At 44.1% G+C, this 20,023-nt stretch overlaps 1 protein-coding gene across 1 annotated transcript in view; it reads right to left on the minus strand.

Moving 5' to 3' along the window:
* Positions 1–7,261: 7,261 nt before the first annotated feature.
* Positions 7,262–20,023, minus strand: part of Rheb (Ras homolog, mTORC1 binding) — a 46,604-nt gene continuing 33,842 nt past the window's right edge. Inside the window, exons 4-8 of the mRNA XM_036182410.1 lie at positions 17,494–17,576; positions 11,567–11,623; positions 11,418–11,465; positions 10,368–10,449; positions 7,262–7,768 (exon numbers count right to left, since the gene is read on the minus strand). Coding sequence (XP_036038303.1) covers positions 7,676–7,768; positions 10,368–10,449; positions 11,418–11,465; positions 11,567–11,623; positions 17,494–17,576 — 363 coding nt within the window. The 3' untranslated portion in view covers positions 7,262–7,675. The remainder of the gene's footprint in view (positions 7,769–10,367; positions 10,450–11,417; positions 11,466–11,566; positions 11,624–17,493; positions 17,577–20,023) is intronic.

Here is a 20,023-nt window from a genome sequence, read left to right on the forward strand (position 1 = left end):
GAAATCACCGGACCCTTTGTTTCTCCTTTCTCTTTGCTTTCTTACCGCATGTCTCTTAACTGGCAAGCTGACCTGTGATGTTTTTCATGCTCTCCTCCTTCCTGATTCCTTCTCCAGGTTTGGGTAGAAGGTGATCTGTAAAGAGGTCCTGCTGGGCGGTGGTGGTGTGCGCCTTTAATCCCAGCACTTGGGAGGTAGAGGAAGGTGGATGGATCTCAGTGAGTTCGAGGCCAGCCTGCTCTCCAAAGCAAGTTCCAGGACAGCTAGAACTGTTACACAGAGAAACTCTGTCTCAAAAACAAACAAACAAACAAAACAAAACAACAACAAAAATAACTTGAAGGAAATCCCTTTAAAATTTAAAGAGAGGCTGGACAGTGGTGGTGCATGCCTTTAATCCAGGCAGAAGCAGGCAGATCTCTGCAGTTGGAGGCCAGCCTGGTCTACAGAGCTAGTTCCAGGACAGCCAGAGCTACACAGAGAAACCCTGTCTCAAAAAAACAAAAAAGGAAGAGAGAAAGAGAGAGAGAGAGAGAGAGAGAGAGAGAGAGAGAGAGAGAGAGAAGAAGAAAGAAAGAAAGAAAGGAAGGAAGGAAGGAAGGAAGGAAGGAAGGAAGGAAGGAAGGAAAAAGAAAATTTAAAGAGAAAAAGGTATTATTAAAAGCCGAGGACTTAGGTTGAGTTTCTGCTTTCATCTGTAGAAGAGACAGCTGGGAACATCTGGGCTCAACAAGGCCACACTTCACAGATGGGGAAGCAAAGGGGGGCATACTTCCCAGCTGGCAGCAGGCGGCCACAGCCAGCCCAGGCTGCTCCTTCACCCCTGGCTTCACACCGGGTTCCGGAGAGGTAGGAGACTGGGGCAGCTCTGAGCATCACTTGGGCACTTTTTGCCCCAGGGTTGCACATGCAGAGAAGGCTGTTCTGGTCAGGCTCCTTCACAGCCTAAGAGATGCAGACGTGGGCACGGGAAGGCAACCGTACGGCTGCTCCGACCTCCACAGCAGGCTGCTGGAGCATTTTAGGGTGATCATTCCAGAAGCTTGCCTCACCTGTCTAGGTCACACAGCAAGGCTGCAGCTGTGGTGCTGATGTACCTGACTCTGCCAGTTCATAGGCAGTAGGGATGAAAAGACAAAGACACCAGGTAGTCTCTCCCTGCTGGGAACAGGCTGGTCCTACCCAGGCCTTTGGGTAGCAGAGAGAACTGTGTGAAAGGTCTTACTTAATTACTGAGACTGCAGTATTTGGAATCTATGCTGTCTTCTTGTGAGAGTACATACCATAAAAATCACAGAGTCCTGGGGCCAGTGACAGCTCAGTGGGTGTCAAGGCATTTTCTGCCAAGTCTGATGACCAAGGTTTGATCCTCAGGAGCCTCACAGTGGGAGGGGTGACCTGATTATAAAGCTGTTCTCTGACCTCCACACACACAAAGTAAATATAAATGTAACAAAAAATTATGCTAAACACAAGAGGATCAGTGGAATGCACTAGTGTCCTCCCAGCTAGTCAGGAGGTTGAATCAGAGCTGAGTTCCAGGTCAGCCTCTTGATAAATCAACCAACCAACCAAACCTGTGGGAGCTGTCACAGGACCTTCAGTGCCTTCTTCCCCACTCCCTCCCGCAACTGCCTGCTCCCACGATGAACCAAGGTCCTGTCACCACAGCATGTCTAAGTTAGTGGCCCTTGGCTGAGACACATTCTACTGCATTGCAATAGCAGTTGGGGACCGAGTTCTGAAGGCCAGCAGTCACTTGATGAGTGAAGAATGGCATACTCATGTTTCTATTAACCTGGCAGCAGAGTCTGGTGTTCTTACTGCTCTGGGTCAGACAGGAAGGAAGGGTTTCTGTGCCTTTGTAGGCTTGTGTGGAGAGGCCATTGTAGATGTGGAACTTGGGAGCAACCTCACTGTAGGAAGTCTGAAGTCAGCCATCATGCTTTGCAAACTTGTGAGGACTGAATTCTGATGAGATCTCAGGGTGGACATCAACAGTCACCTGTGAACTATGACTGTGTTTGTCAAAGGCTCTGGAAACATCCAGGCTGGTAGACTTCTGATTGATAATCTCTGACACAGTTTTATGGAGAAGGAGCAGAATCCAAAGGAGTTGCCCAAAGGCACACATCAGGTGCAGAACTGGGGTACTCTTGAGTCTTTCAGTTCAGCTACTTACCCAAGGGGCCTGGGTGTCAGGTTCAGCTGTGTTCAAACATGGTATGGTGAAAACAATGGGCTAAGAGGGGAGATCTCTGCCCACAGACCCCTCTGAACTACAGACCTCCCCTCTGCAAACAGGGAGGTTCCCCCAAGCCCTGGAATTCTTGCAATCTGGTCCACATCAGGGCTAATTCAGCCAAGCTGTTACCTTCCAGCAAGTTGTCAAGTGGGAGACAACAGGAAGGAGGGCAAGAACACCACTTTGCTTCATACAAAACTTTCCCCGGGGTTGGGGATTTGGCTCAGTGGTAGAGCACTTGCCTAGCAAGCCCAAGGCCCTGGGTTTGAGCCTCAGCTCCAAAAAACAAACAAACAAAAAAAAAAAACCTTTCCCCTTGTGAGATGAAAAGAAGTTAAAGGCAGTTCCGGAATGTTTTGAGGAATGCTTTGGAAGGCATTCAGCCTCAAAGGTGCATAACAGAGCTGGAAATACCTTGAGCTGAGGCACTCATTTCTCAGGCTTATAGGCACTGCAGACTATTTTTTGGGGGGCACCCCCTCTTCAAGATAAGAGGCAGCAGCATATGCTGGGTTCCCTGCCTAGCTTCCAGATTACTGGACAGTGCTGCATTCTGAGTCTGTCTGTATCGCCCATGGCAGTGGGTACCAAGTGTGAAGAAGCCTTTCCATGTGAGGAGACAGGAGAGGGGCCAATGACTTAAGGCCACACAGTAGACAAATGACAGGGTTTCTAACCGCAGCAGCAGGTGAATTCCTAGAACTTGTATGTGACAGGCCACAGAGAGGTGTGTGCATCCCACAGTGGGTCACCAGCGGCCAGGACTGGCCTTGGTACCCAGTGGGAAGGCTGGCAAGAACTGGGCCCAAAGTAACCTTCCTAGAACTCTGAAATGAACAAAACATCTGGGCAGAACATTAAGAAGGCTGGCCAAGTGCCGACAGCTGGGCTCTCCATAGAGTCTGCCAACTAACAAGACTACCCTTGCCGGGCGGTGGTGGCGCATGCCTTTAATAATCCCAGCACTCAGGAGGCAGAGTCAGGCAGATCTCTGTAAGTTCGAGGCCAGCCTGGTCTCCAAAGCAAGTTCCAGGAAAGGTGCAAAGCTACATAGAGAAACCCTGTCTTGAAAAACCAAAAAAAAAAAAAAAAAAAAAGACTACCCTTAAGTGAAGCTGGCTCCATATGAACAAAAACTTAAGAAAACTCATCAGTAGAGGCCCTGCTCTACAGGAAATACAAGGCTCCCTTCAGGCTGAGACAAAGGACCACTAGACAGAAACCACAACCCACACAAAGGACATCTATAAAGGTGTGAAACGGAGGTGGAAAGGTGGGAGAGACGGCTCAGCAGCTAAGAACACATACTGTGTTTAATTCCCAGCCTCCAAGCTGGGCAGCTCACAACCTTCTGTAACTATAGCTCTAGGGGTTTCCAAAGCTTCTGGCCTCCATGGTAATCATACACATGTGCACATACTCACACACATAACTAAAAATAAGAAAAAATTAAAACAGGTAAAAAGATGACAAATGGGTCACTTTCCATCCCCCACTTTCCCCCCCAGTGCTGGGGACTGAACCTAGGGCTTCCTGCACAGGGGAGCTCCTCCCACTCCCAGTTACTCGTTTTGGAGACAGGGTTTCTCTGTGTAGCCCTTGGTGTCTTGGAACTCGCTCTATAGACCAGGCTGGCCTCGAACTCAGGGATCTGCCTATCTTTGCCTCCTGAGTGCTGGAATTAAAGACATGTGCCGACACATCTGGCCTTTGCCTTTCATATTTTTAATAAGCAATTACAAGTCTGGTAAAGGCATCCAGTATATGAAAGTGCCATCTCATGACAGTAGCAGCAGAAACATGGGTGAGCGTATGGAACTATACACATAGCTCACTTCCGCTAGCTACTGAAATCAAGTTGGTATTAATCTGAGTTGGAGTGTTAAAATTAGATGCTGCTTGTAATTCTCAGGGTAAGCGGAACTACAAAGAGACAATCTAAGAACTTGAGCAGCTCAGTAGAAAGTATCTGTTTCACATCTTCAAGTGTGTGGCATATGAGGAAGAATGGGGGACGCTGTGGTCTAGTAACAAGACACGTCTTTAATTCCAGCACTCAGGAGGCAAAGATAGGCAGATCCCTGAGTTTGAGGCCAGCCTGGTCTATAGAGCGAGTTCCAAGACACCAAGGGCTACACAGAGAAACCCTGTCTCCAAAACAAAAAACTGGGAGTGGGAGCGAGCTCCCCTGCACAGGAAGCCCTAGGTTCAGTCCCCAGCACTGGGGGGAAATGTGGGGGATGGAAAGTGACCCATTTGTCATCTTTTTACCTGTTTTAATTTTGTTTTCTTATTTTTAGTTATGTGAGTATGTGCACATGTGTATGATTACCAAGGACCCTGACAATGACACCTGCTGTTCTGGATGAAACACCAGGGCTTGAGCACATCAAGTGTGCTTCCGGTGAAACCCGAAGCCTCCAGAAGAGGCTTCGGTAGCCTAGCAGCAGTGGGAATCGTAACCTGCACACGCATGTTACAGGCCTGAGCCTCCTGGTTCTGGAACAGACACCAGTGATGGATGGATGAGATTAGGGCCCCGGAAGCAACAGCAAAACCACACTTGGTCTTGATGGTGGTTAGTTTGAATTTGGCACAATTACTGATGAAGGATTTTGAGTGGTGGAGGAAGTCTGTTTTTATCCATGATGGTGCTGGCTGTGTCCTAAGCTGGAGGGTGTCAAATTGTCAAGGTGTCCTAAGTTGGAGGGTATGAGAATCCAGATCTGGATGGGATGACTAGGGAAGAGGGCGGGCCATTACTGCAGTGGGCTGGATGGGGAGAGCAGGCTGGAAAACTTGCTAGTTGAGCACCTGTTGGAATTATGTAGGCCTGGCTGGCCTCAAACTCAGAGATTCTCTGGTCTCAGGCATCAGTTAAAACTATGAACAAATCTAATCAAGGCAGAAGGCGAGGGCAGTCAGCCAACAAGACTAGTGGACCAGCAAGCAAGTCACTGGAGGACACCAGGAAACATGGCACCATGAACAGACAGCCAAATGTGTGCACTGTGACCCTGAGGCCAGAAAGACAGAAGAAAACATGGGCGGTTTGGGGGCTCTGAGGCGATGAGCATCTTTTAGGAAAGCATATGCAGGGAGCTGGAGAAGAGATGTTAGCCCAGGGAAGACGCAGCAGATGGCTGCTTTTAGCAGAATTTCCTCATGTAAATCTTATCTTATAATGTGATTTTACTTGTATTTTGAAATTCAATTTTGAGCTGTAAAATATTTTTAAACACGAACCTAGTTTTATATTTGTGCTTCCTGTAGCTCAATGAATCTAAAATTAATTTCATGTGCCACAAGATAAACATTACTTTTTGTGACACAACATCCAGAGCTCCCCAAATTAGCTGGAGTGGTGGGCATCAGGCCCCAGGAAGCCTCATGTCCCTGCCTCCCAGTATAGTGGTTACTGGGTTTTTTGTTTTTTTAAACTAGGAATCTGATCTCAGTTCCCCATGTTTGCATAAACACTTGAACAAGTGAGCTATCTCCCTAGTCCCAGCAAGACATCTCATTTGTAACAGTACTTACTGGCTGCAATGATAAATGGAAGAGGAGGGAACCCTCTCTCACACCATGGGCAGTGCCCACAGACCTAGTTACCACCCTCCAAGAGGTAAGTATTTCATTAAGTCAGCTGTGGCATTTGCTTGGTATTAGGAATGACCCTGTGACATTTTAACGGAGGGGCTCCATTTGCAAAGCAAGATCACCTTCTCTGCAAGGGCTCAGGAAAAACTTTGGAAAAGGGGGCAGGACGATGGGAGAAGGGCTGTGCAATGCTCTTGTCTTCTAGGCATGGCATGGCCATGGCACTCATGACCTCAATGCACTGTAGTTACCCACAGAAGGTCAAGGCAACAAGGTTAGTTAGCATTCCACTAGGCAGCAATAACTAGACTGGGTGTGGGGGGAACACGATGTAGGAGGGTGTTGGAGGTGTCTGGGGTGGAGTGAGAAAAAGAGTTGGGGGTGAAAAGAGCCAATAAACACTGTATGTAAGTATAAAATTGTATAAAAAAGAATAAAAATATTAAAAAAATAAACTAAGAACAAGAAAAAAAAAGCACACTCAGTTCTACGTCTGACTGATTGACCAGGTGGAAATGGAAATGCTATTAGAATTCCCAGAATCCCCTTCTTTGCCTTTGTCATCACAGGGCAGAGGAATGAGGCCTGCAGAGCCCATATGGAGGCACCTGATGCTAACAGCCCCATCATCTAAACAGATAGGGGTGCTGGAATACAACAGGCAGGGTTTCTCTTCCCTTTTGTTTGTTGAGACAGGGTTTCTCTGTGTAGTCCTGGCTGTCCTGGAACTCTCTCTGTAGACCAGGCTGTCTTTGAACTCAGAGATCCACCTGCCTCTGCCTCCTGAGTGCTGGGATTTAAGGTGTGCACCACTACACCCAGTTCAGGTACATTTTCTAAATCCTGCCTTGTCCAATGGGACACCAAGCTAAGAACATGGATGGATGGAATGTGTCTTCAACTAGGAAAAGAGAGCCTGCTGTCAGGTAACGGCTGATCCTCCTGGCCACCAGCTCTTGCCAGTTTAGGATCTGTGTGTAAAAAGACAGAGCAGACACCACTGAAGACCAACTCTGCTCCAAGGCCCCCAGGCCACTCAGCTTCTCTGGTCTGTTAGAATTCATCTCTAGCATCTACTGGCAACACAAGTGCAGCCCTTGGCTGCTAGCCTGCTGGCCAGAGGCCACACCATCAGCAGGTACCCAACCTGGTGGCTTCATCCTCTTTGGGTTCTTGGAACACACAGAGCCTCCTGAGTGCCATGAGAGAAATTCCCAGAGTATGATTTGTTTTGTTTTCTTTTTCCATGTAGCTCTGGCTAGTCTGTAACTTCCTATAAAGACCAGGCTGGCTTTGAACTCAGAGACTGACCTGCCCCTGCCTCCCAAGTGCAGGGATTAAAGATGTGCAGCATCACACCCCACCTCACCCCTCCATGGTTCCTGCTTTAAAAGCCACATCATGTAGCACAAAGGATTAAGGTTTGCAGCTATTTTATTTACAAGTATACATTTAACACAATGAAATAAACACTGATATATTGAAGCCTAGTTAATAGTAGTGTAACATGTCTATCATTTTGATGATTACATTATTTTAAACAACAAACTACACTGAAAAATTAATGCCGATAAAATTCTTGGTCATAATATTAAGAAATACAATATATAAATTGAAAATATGATTGTTTAAAATTTGAAAATGGAAGTGAACTCATTTGGACAGAGTCAGACGTTAACATAATCTGAAAGGGGAGGACCTCTGACCCAAATGACATCTTTCAGGTTAACAGAAGAAAACAGAAGCATAGTTTTATCTTCAAGGATGACGGGCAGTTTGCTTCTTCAGGTGGAATCAATTCCCAGTGTCCTCAGGTTCTGCAGAGAATCGTCACATCACCGAGCATGAAGACTTTCCTTGTGAAGCTGCTCCATCAATCTTCTCTGCTTCCAAAATTATCCTTTTAAAAACATCCACAGCAGTCTGAAGAGAAGGCAGAAACAATGACGGGGTTAGTTCTCAGTAGACTCTGATAGCTGTTCATGACTGACAGGATGGGGAAGGCAGCCACTGACAAGTCCTCAGGTCTACATGGAGGCTAGAGGGTTCCCAGAAGGCCCCAATCCCAGGCCTTCTTCACAGCAACTAGCACCAGCTTCCACTCTGCTCTGCCCCGTCGTCCACTTCCATGATGCTCTCTGGACACTTGGGGCCCGGCTCTACTCTTGCTTCCTTCTCCCCTGAGACGCCTCTGCAGCCCCTTCCTGCTCCTGCAGTCCTACCCTTCTCTGGCTTCCCCAAATGCCCAGCCTTGACTCTTTTCTCAGCCCACCTCCCTGGGCTGCTTCTACAGCTGCCTGCAATCCTTCAATAGCTCATGTCTACTCCTCTGGGCATCAAACCACCAAGTACAAACCCGTCTAGCCAAGTTCTAGGAAACCTCACTCCTCCCACACCTCCTCTCCTCTCCTCTAGTGACTGTCACCCCAATCTTAGCTCTGTTGTCAAACTCTGTTTCATGTGTCCCACCACCTCTTAGCTCAGAGTCCAGAAGGCTCAATCCTGCAGACCTGGCCTCTGACTCCTATCCTGCGGCTGGCTAACCACTTTTGTTCTTTCCTCTGGGTTAGCTTTGGCCACACAGTACTGAACCCCTTTACTCAGTAAGTGTCCATTAGCATGTCAACACTGCTCAGCCCAGGGGAGCATGCTGGGCAGCTGCTCACTTTGGACCTGTAGCAGGAGTGTGGGGGTGGGGGCGGGGCCACCGACAGGACACCTTTGATCCTGTATCAGGTGATCTAGCTACAGTCCCTCAGCTTACTTCACTGAGAGGGCTCTGAGCCTTGGCCCTCTCATATCTCTCCTTCCTGACCACGGCTGGTGGCTAATCCCTTGCTCTGTCATTCACTGGGAAATAGAAGTTGCTTCCACAAGAGAACACCACGTTCTCGTCCACCACACCTCTTCACACCCCCTGCTTCCATCCCGCTCAGTGATTAAGTCTGTGCATCTGACAGTTCCAGCCAATCCCAGCGGTCATCTCTCTTGAAATGTAAGACTGCAACACCGAGGAAAAGGGTAGTGTTCTGGATGGGTCTGAAATTGGTTCTATTGCCTATGCTATAAATTCTATAGTGACCTCAAGTTCTCTAACTTCTTTAGATTTTCATTTCTCTTTTCTAAAATGAGAGTTCAACAGATAATTCTGAGGACAGAGTAGGCAAGCAATAAATATTCAATTCAATTAAAACTGCAAGCATCATTAGTGACTAACCTCTACTGCTGCTATCTGGATTTCACTGTTCCACAACCAAGCTGATTCAGACAGACTGAACACTGACATCTGAACACAGAAATAAACAGATCCAACAGGAGGGCATAAAGGTTAAATGAGCCCATCTCGGATCTCAATGAATTAAGGGTTGAGAGAGAAGACAACTATTCCATTCAGCTGGATGCATCAGGAGGCCCAGGAAGACTGAAACCTGAGTAGATCTTGAGGCTGAGGAATTTGCTCCTGAGAAAGAGCAGGGCAGGAAGGGTGCAGGCTGACTCTTGCCTCCCTGGCCTTGACAAGTACAGCTAGCTACCCCGTGAGCCTGGTGTTTCCTCAGAATGGTAAAGCCTACTCATCTTAGTGTGGATCAAACAAGGCCATGTGATATGTGATGAAACTTAAAATGTTATGTCAACTACCAGCGAATGCAAGGAGACAGTGGAGGAGTGTCCTCCCTGTGCTTAAAGCAGCAGCAGAGGTCTGTGTGGAGGGACTGCAAAGCACAGTACAGGCTGCCACACACAGGCCAGGGCCTTGAGCATGCACTAGAGGAGTTGACACGTGTGGTTTGCAGCTGGAGGAAGATCAGGCAGCCAAGGAGAAGAAGAGTGAGGGGAAGGAGGAGCAGCACAGCACAGACACCACAGATCTGGGCAAAGGAACAAGCTTAAACCAAAGCTATGACTTAAACAGAAGCAGCAGTTCTGTGCAGCCTTCTAGTACAGAAATGACATTCCCCTTAAAGGGACAGCCACACGGACTTTTTTTGTTTTTGTTTTTTCAAGACAGGGTTTCTCTGTATAGTTTTGGTGCCTGTCCTGGATCTCACTCTGTAGCCCAGGCTGGCCTCGAACTCACAGAGATCCACCTGGCTCTGCCTCCCAAGTGCTGGGATTAAAGGCGTGCACCACCACTGCCCGGCTGGGACTCTTAATTTGTGCTTAAAGTAACCATGCAGCTGACTCCCTTTCTACTGCAAAGGGACAAAGTCTCCTTGTGTGGATGCGTGTGTCCTACTCCTGTAGCAGCCTACGGACACAGCCACCGTAGTGATAACACACTCTCGGTAAGTGTCCTTCTCCACAGAACGGCTGCAACCATCCCAGGTCCACCACAGCAGAGTCTCTATCAAACTTAAAAATACGACTAGCTTTCTAAAACAGCCCAAAGTGAGTGTTATACATGGCAGAGGGTTAAAAATCAAATAAGCAGGATTAAAAATAACAAGTAAAATGCCAACTGGAGAAATGTATGCTTGTAACTAATGAGGCTGACACAAAATTAATTTTACAAACTATATACCTGATTTTCTTTAGCAGAAGATTCCAAAAAAGCTGCATTCCAAGATTCAGCCAAAGCTTTTCCTTCTTCATAACTGATCACCCTAAGGGGAAAAGAAAACTCTGAATCTCTGACATCTACAACACCTATGATTAATTTATCAAATAGGCCCCACTTTGCTATGTATGAGGCAGAACCATGTGCTTTATACACACTATCAGGGCCGGGAACAGAATGCACGAGTCTCAAGGGTCATCTATGTGCCAATGAGCTCTTGCAATTCAGAAGTGACTCCTTCCAGTACCACAGCACCAATCACCACAGCTATGCCAGTGAGGTTTTAAGCAAGTCAGGGTCCGGGAAAATCCCACCAGGGCCCAGTTCACCAGCCTAGGCTACTCTAGGCTCCTCCCAATGCTCTGCCACTGCGTTCTGACAAGGTGTCCCACCCCTGTTCATCACTGTGATCACAACCAGTACGCAAAGGTATTGTGTACAAACTGAATAATATCTGTCTTGGTAACTAATCCCAAGAGAATTTCCCAGTTTGCTTCTCATTCTAAACAAGTGTGGCATTTTCACTGCATATTGCTTCTGCAGTACACAGTAACGAATCTTAAGAGGTCTTACTAATAAGAACAAACCTGGAGCCAGGTATTGGAGTGAACGCTGGAAGGAGAAGCAGAACAAGCCACAGCACCTCACCTTGCTAACTCCTCAGCTGATCCTGTTTCCTTAGACTGAAAGCCTTTGAGTCCTTATCCAAATGGATCTCAGCTGAACTGCTTCTTGAAAGCCTGAAGCTTAACCCGCTCTAGTTCCTGGTCTTCACACCTTATATACCTTTCTGTTTTCTGCCACCACTTCCTGGGATTAAAGGCGTGAGTGCCACCATTTTCTGGCCTCTATATCTAGTGGTTATTCTGTTCTCTGACCCCAGACAAGTTTATTAGGGTGCACAATATTTTGGGGAACACAATACCACCACAAATAACAATACTTTTTCCATGAGAAAAGAATTTAAGATGGTATTTTCGTGACTAAATTTCCTTGGACTTAAGGGCTACATACCGTTCCATATGCAGGTCTTTCTTATTTCCAACCAACATAATTGGTATCCTATTAGGGGAAGCACAAGAGCAGAGGTTAGTCAGATCCAGCCTTTCCAGCTCAGGAGATGCTAAGACACATTTCTAGAGAAGAGAGATGGGGTTACTTACTGCACTTTCCCCACCATATCCAACAATTTGCCGTGGATAACTTTAATTACTTCAAAACTACAAAACAAAAAGCAGACATCATTTTAACAAATAAGTTTAAAAACTCACATTTATAGTGGGAAAAAAATACACCACAAATTTACCATTTTTACTTGAACTTAACACAAAGAATTATCCTATCAACTCTTTTCACATATGACACACAGGAATCCTTACTGAGACTACTTAAAGTGACAGACTCATGTTAAGTCTAGCACTGGGCTGACAAACCCCAAGAACACAGACTTTATCCTCAAACTGTATCCATTCAATGGAAATCTGGAGAACTTTTCTGAGGTAGTGTTCCCTAGGGATCAGCTGTGTTCACTTTCCTTTCTTGTTTCTGAGACAGTCTTGATGGTTAGCCCTAGCTGGCTTGGGATTTGCTACATAGACCAGGCTTGGCCAGTTCTGTCTGCCCCTGCCTCCCCAGAGCTGGGATTAAAGGCATGTGACCACAGCTGCCTTCCCCTCCTTTTATATGTGCCATCATTCACCGAGTGATGCCAATCCCTTGATTTTACTATGGATGTGCCAATCATCTTCAAACATGTCACAATGATTAACTTAAATCTGCAACAGTGGGATCATTCACACCTCTGACTATTGGCTAATGGACGTGAGCCATTCCCACCCTCACTCAGAAAACCTGGGGTAAGCATCAGCCAGCACACACCGCATTCCTTTTGAAGCTGCCCAGCACGTGACAGTCTTCCACACCCCTCTGTGGTCCCATGGCCCAGCTCTGTGCTTCTTCCCATGGCTGGTGTCTACCTGGATGACTCCCAAACCCTGAGCTTACTTCCTTTCCTTCTGCTCTCCCTATCCACTCTGCTGGACCTCCAGCACTGCCAGAACATCCCACTGAAATGTCCTCTCCCTTGAGATCCTGAACCACGCTCCCTTACTAATTTCCAAGTCTTTACTCTATGGCACTTTCTCTTAGATTTATTTGTAAATTGTGTATAGGTGTGTCTGTGTGGGTCCTGGGAACTGTGTTTACAAGAGTAGTAGTAGTGCATGCTCTCTAACCTTCAACAGCTCTTCTTAGACTTGCTTCCCTACATAAATCCAGACTTCCTCCCACAGTTCTCATCCCTTCTTCTCGTTTTTCTATTACAGTACCATTGTCAGGGGAGGACACAAGAAACTCCAAGACAGCTCAAGCTTTGAACAAAGGCTGCTGAACACATCACACATACTGTTACTGATAAAAAATAAACTTTACCCACCCCACTGAAGCTTGTCAATAGGACAGGGCACCCCACTTCTACAGGCTGCACTTTGGATCCACAGTTCCCTCAGCTTTGCTGCATTTGTCTACACTGAATGAAGAGATATAGTAGCTAGTCACAGGAGAAACAGTTGGAAGGCTGGGACTGGGTGGGAGCCAGCGGGACCAGCTTCCTCTCTAGTAACTGCACCCTCCTGTTTCCTCCTGGTGAGAGCTGGCCCTAATGATTGCTTTACAACAATCTAAACAAGACAATGGGATTGGGTACCATGGAGGCTAGGGCCTAGCAGTCTTTATTTCCATCTTGCTGCAGATTCTGACTCATTCTGTGTGCTCGTCCTGATGGGGAGGGTTATTAGAGAAATGGGATGGCTCCCAGCCATAAAGTAAGAGCATCATCCAACCATAAGCCCATGTGACAAGCCTGAAGCAGAAGACCTAGCTATGCCATGCTTGAGCCAGGAATCTAAGATCTGTATATTGTTTTAAGCTTCTACGTTTAGCTAGTTTGTTATGCTGCAGATAGCCATGCAGTAGACAGAATTTCAATTAAAAGCAAATAAACTATTACTGTCTTCAAACAATTTTACTTCTATTGCATGAAAAACAAACAACATTGGTTTTGTGTAATTTTTTTGGTGCATGTGTAGATCAGAAGACAGCTTTTGGAAGTCAGTTCTCTCCCTCCACCTCAGGTCCTGATACAGTCAGTGTTCTTAACCTCTGAGCCATCTCTCCAGCCCCTGATGCTCAAACTTTAATCTCTGTTTTATGGTCAGAGTCTCAAGCAGCCCAACCTTGCCTCAAACGCCTACCTGTCTCAGCCTCCCATGTGCTGGGTTTACAAGCACATGCCACCATGTCAGCCCCATTAAGCACTGTTTTAGACGAGAGGCTGTCTACTAAAGCAGTGCAAAGTGGCCTGTTCTACGTTGTTAGTAGAAATAAGTGAAAACTCACAGCTTCCATTCTCTCTCCGATCTGTAATCTTCCCCATTTCTAGAAACTGAGAACAGAAGGTCTCTGCTTTATGCTGTGACAAGAAACAATCCTACAAACTTCATGATACAAAGGAATAATGAACAACTTTGGCTTTACTTCACAAAATAATAATGGTTATGATTTATAGGGAGGGGAGAGAGAGAGAGAGAGAGAGAGAGAGAGAGAGAGAGAGAGTGTTCCGCCCATGTAGTGGATGGTTCATTCCAACATCCAGAATGGTTTCAAGGCAAATGGCTCAGACAATACACCCTCACGCACTACCCCATAATCCTAAAATTTTCTTTGTGTCCCCATTAAGATACAGCGGCCACCTATAGCAGGAAGTAGTAAGAGAAACTACGCCCAAATTCCCAAATATACCAAGCTGGCTTTAGAGATGGAATTGGCTCACTCCTTCTCTAAACTCAGACATTTTGCTAAAAGAAAAGGTTAAGAGATTCTTGTGCCCCAAATCAGAAGAGCCCTCTGGTGTGGGACAGAGAAAAACCAATATTTTTATTTAAAACAGACTGATTATAAATGCAATCTCTTTCTAAAAAAAGGAGGGGGGTATGATATAGCTATGATAGGATAAATAGTAACAACTTGTTTAAAAATGTTTTACATTGCTATGAATTTTAGTTTATTGATACAAATTTTAAAGTTAATTTTGTTATACTGTATGTGTATTTTTATTTTTGTTTAAGGTATTATGTTTATGCAATTCATCTAAATTATAATGGAACAATTAGTCTTCTATGATAGTCAAACTTATAGTCATGTTAAGTTTTCTAGGTATACATAGATATATTTCAGATAGATAGGTAATCTTCAAATACTTTAAAGACCTACAGAATATGGCATTTAAAATATTTTAAAAAATTTAGACTTTCTGGACAGTGAGAAATGTCTGCTCCTGGCAGCACCGATTTACTGCAGAGAGGAGGATGGGCATCGAAAACACTCCATATGGAGTTTATCTCCACCTTGGCAAAAATAGTCATTTGGGCAAGAAGCTGTTCTTGCCTGGACTGCTTGATCGACTGAACATGCAGACCCATAGAAAGCTGACCACTGAACTTTGCTTGACAAAAATGGTCCTTCATGTTCCTGCTTTGCAGAGGAAACTGCCAGACATTCTTCAAGACACAGAGAGAAATGGCTGAGAGGCTCTAGGCCTGTGGGCTGAAGACAAATGCCTCAACTTAAGAACCTGGATGACTGTCCAGGCTGCCGGCTGTCTCTGTCTACTGTCGCAAGACTCTCAAAAATTGCTTACATCCTTCTCCCATTTCTCAGGTAATATTATATTCTGCTGAGGTCTTTGATGTAGTTGAAGAATAGATAGTTATAATTTTCTTAGTTATGATAAGAGATAAGTTAGATATGAAACCTTAAGACTCAAAAGTATAAGATAGATAGGATATTTTCTTTAATTTTGCCAAATACAAATAGACTAGTTATTATAAATAGACTAGATATTGTAACTATAATTCCTGTTTGATAATTGTTTTGTTATATGTAATTTTACTATGTGAAAGTTAAAACCTTCCTTTTTGAATAAAAAAAAAAAAGAAAAGGGGAAGTGCTGTGGGATGTTCTGTATGTTAAATGTGTTGCTATGATTGGTTGATAAATAAAACACTGATTGGCCAGTAGCCAGGCAGGAAGTATAGGCGGGACAAGGAAGAGAAGAATGCTGGGAGGTGGAAGGCTGAGGCAGAGAGATGCTGCCAGCCATGATGAGAAGCAACATGTTAAGATACTGGTAAGCCACGAACCACATGGCAACTTATAGATTAATAGGAATGGGTTAATTTAAGATATAAGAACAGTTAGCAAGAAGCCTGTCACGGCCACACAGTTTGTAAGCAATATAAGTCTCTGTGTGTTTACTTGGCTGGGTCTGAGCAGCTGTGGGACTGGCAGGTGAGAGGGATTTGTCCTGACTGTGGGCCAGGCAAAAAAAAACTCTAGCTACAATATCACACAGAGAAACCCTATCTTGAAAAACAAAAACTCAAGTCCCAAATTAGTAAGTAGGGTACGTGATTCAATGAAAGAGAGACAAAGAAAAAAACAAAACAAAACAAAACCAACATCCAGATTACTGCAGTGTTAACTATCTTCTTGGGTATCCCCAGAGCTATTTGCACATCTCTCCAATTGTTTCTCAGGAATACGGAGCTGGCTAAGTTTGTTTTGACTCGGGTATAAGCGAGGGACCAGCAGGAAAGGGTCTGTTCACAGAAGTGTTACAGTACCTGGTTTCTAGTTAAACATCAACACCTCAAGGTATGAGACCCTGCCATGGAGAAAAATGCAGACACACTCATACACACACGGAATAGGATACTCTAATGTCTGTTGGCAAGAGTGTGCGGGGGTTAAGATCCTAGACACTGTCCCATAAGACAGCCACCAGCCATGTGAGGCTAACTGAGCACCTGAAATGTAGCTAGGGTAACTAAGGGACTGAACTTTCAATTTTGTTAAATTTGAGCTCATTTTAGTAGCCACATGAAGCAGGGATATGGAACAATTCCATCATTGCAGTCAAAGTTTACTGGACAGCTGGCCTGGACTTCAGAGTGGAAGACTCAGACATGAATCAGTGTCACACACAGCCAATGCAACCCTGGGCTGGTGTTTAATATGTAATTTCTTTCTAGGGTAGGTGAGAAATGAAACATCTGAAGAAGGGTTACTCATGATAAGTTAGTGATGGATTATTTTAAAAATTACTTTCTTTATGTGTTCATGGGTATGTATGCAGTATGGTTGACCTCAGGTGCCTTCCTTAATCATCTCTAATTGATTTTTTGAGACAGAGTCTCAAAAATGGAACCTGGAGCATGCTGATTGGCTAGACCGGCTGGCTATCAAGCCCCCCCCCGTGTTGAGATTACAGACACATGCCAACATGCCTGATTTTTTTACATGGCTGCTGTGGATCCAAACTCAGGTCCTCACACTTGGACAGTTAAAAAATACTTTATTAACAGAGCATCTCTCCAGCATCATTAAAACATCACTAAAACACACCGAAAAGATGTCAGCTAGCCACTAAATTTCTACCGATACTGGTATTTCCATGAAGTCTTCAAAGATAACTGTTTCCACTGTCATAGTTCTCCTCACATACTCAGCCACACCTGTTTTGTTTACGACAACAGACCACTCCTTTTGTGACAATGGATGCCATCCCTGGTAACAAATGTGTGGCTGAAGAAACCAAAACCAATTCTCACTAACAGTGAATGCATTTCTAGTCAGTGAAACTCTATTACTCCAAAGGTCTTGCTTCATAAATCCACAGAACAAAGTAGTCAAACAAACTCAAGTCCCTAATTTGTACTGGTAAGTCAATTCCATATTAATATAGCAAAATACACAAAACATAAATCAGTTAAGTTCACTATTTCCCATTTAAATAGCAGAAAAGCTCAGTTCACAGAGTTACCACCTAGGCACTCTCAGGTAAGTAAACAGAGTTTATTCTATCAGTGTAACAGAATTTACTGAGGATTCTACTCCCTGTAATAATCTGATTGCTTCACAAGAAAAACCACATTTAGTGTAATAACCAATTCTGTTACTATTAATTCTAGTATAATCCTTTAAAAGGGTCTATGCATAGTAAATAAACTCAAGCAAGCAGCTGGAGTCTTACCTTTTGATTGATGTAACAGAATACACAAGAATATAACCATTAATATCTATGGAGTATGTCTGAGGAAAAATGGAATATTCATCCTGTGGAAAAAAATTAATTACATTTGAGTAGTCTTCATAGAGCAGAGTAAACAATCTTTACACGTTTTTCATGTATTACTTAAAGAGATTAAATCAAAGAAAACAAAGTTCTATATGCCAGCCAGAGCTATATAAGAAGACCCTATCTTTAAAAGAGTGTTTGATTCATAAAGAAAATCTTCAATGGTCCCAAAAGACTTGTGTCATGATTTTAAGAAAATATGCAGGACCATGGGACAGTCAATAATTAATGCTAAGTTAATATCTGAACAGACTAATAAAAAGTGAAATTTTCTGAGAAAGGAACAATCCTGCAGGCATGTGAATGAACAACACATAAAGCTACAGTAATTAGCTAACTCACACTGGCTTATGAATGAACAGACAGGGAAAAATGTAAAAAGATGCACTTATGTATGGGAATTATGTACACAGTAAGAGTACCCTTCAAATCAGCAAGGATAAAAAGTAACACAAAATGTGCAAATCCAAGTACAGAGCCTTCTTCGGATTAAGCTGGATCTCTTAATTGTACTTCAGCAAAAATGTACTCTATATAGAAATCAAAGATTTAAAGATAAAAATGGCTTGGCTAGGAAAGTGACTGTCTTGTAAAGCATGAGGAATTGAGTTGAGATCCCCAGCACCTAAATAAAAGCCAGTGCAGTAGAGTGCACCTGTAACCCCAGTGACAGCCTGTGTGTGGAGACATGCAGATCACTGGCTCATCGGCCAGTTTCTTGAGCCAAATCCTCGAGTGTGAGGTTCAAGGGCAATTGAGGGAGACACACAACACTAACCTCTGGCCTTTACATGTGCGTGCACACCTACTAACACCCACACACTGGCATTCACACAAGATTTCCTTCCGTACATAATAGTCAACGGCTACCACAATTGGCATGTTCAACGCAGGGCTGCTGTAGAAGCAATATTGACAACAACGTAATAGATCAATAATTATGATATAGCTAATAGCTGCCTATCATGTGATCACCAGGAGCTATGTGTTTATGGAATAACCTCCATAATGGAGATCTATCACTTTTGGTAAATACTGTACTTGTATATCCATTGTATATCATAAGTATTGTGCCTTAATTAAGTTTTACTATTTACCTTGTTTTGGTGAAATATGTATGTTTTTTGAGACAGGCTTTCTTTAACAGTCCTGGCTGTCCTGGAACTTGCTTTATAGAGGAAGCTGGCCTCAAGTCTCTGTCTCCCAAGTGTTGGAATTAAAGGCGTGTGCCATCACCGCCCAGCAACTATAAATATTTTTAAAGCATTTCTTTCTCTCTCTCTCTCTTTTTTTTTAAAATTAAAAACAAGGTTTCTCTGTGTAGCTCTGGCCATCCTGGAACTTGTTCTTTAGAACAGGATGGCCTCGATTTCACAGAGATCTGCCAGCCTCTGCCTCCCAAACCCTGAGATTAAAAGTATGCCTGCTACCACCACTCAGCAAAACACAATTTTTAATGGTAAATTTAGTTATGGCATAAAACTGGCAAATGAATCTATTCTAGGTTTTTGGATTTTTGTTTTTTGTTTGTTTGTTTTTTGTTTTTTCAAGACAGGGTTTCTTTGTGTGTCCCTGGCTGTCCTGGAACTTGCTCTATAGATCAGGCTGGCCTCAAACTCAGAGAACTGCCTGCCTCTGTCTTCCAAATGCTGGGATTAAAGGTATGCACCACCATAGCCCAGCTACTTAAGTTTTTAAATACACTTTTCTATAGCTCGCAATCTTTGTTTTGAGACAGGGTCTCAAGGTAGCCCAGGTTTGGTCTCAAATCTGTTATTTAGCCAAGGATCAATTTGAACTCATGATCTTGTAGTCTTCATTTCTTTAGGATCAGGATTATAGGCTTGTCAGGCATGGCCTATAGTTCAGATTTACTAAAATATCTCATCTCAAAATTAGACCAAACCAAAATATTTCATGCAAACTTAAACTAAACAAGATATATTAACCATATTCATCATTTTCCTCAGCTGGACAATTAAGCCACAGTGATGGTCATGTAGTGTGCAAATGTACTATAATGGCATTCTGGTCAACAATGAACCACAAAGCAATTATAACTGAGTTGGAAAATCCCAACTGCCTAGTGATATTACTGTTGTAGCTAGCACAATGCACTACATTCTATCTATAGTAGTGCTGGAAGTTTTAGAAGACTGTACTTCTAGTGGTATGAAAGTATAGCACAATTATGTGTAACAGCTGCACATTTCATTTAGAGGCCAGTTTCACTATCCTGCTTCAGCCTCCTGAGTGTGAGGATTACAGGTGTGGCATGTACTACTGCATCCTGCTAGATATAACACATAATTCTTAAAAATAAAATTAGAAACACAGATTTATTATTTGTGTGTATGCTTGTATGCCTGTGTGAGTTTAAATGCATCACTTGTCTGCAGGTCCCTGCAGAGGCCAGAGAAAGGTG

Source organism: Onychomys torridus, chromosome 3, assembly GCF_903995425.1.
Source record: "Onychomys torridus chromosome 3, mOncTor1.1, whole genome shotgun sequence".
In the NCBI taxonomy this organism is placed as follows: Eukaryota; Metazoa; Chordata; class Mammalia; order Rodentia; family Cricetidae; genus Onychomys; species Onychomys torridus.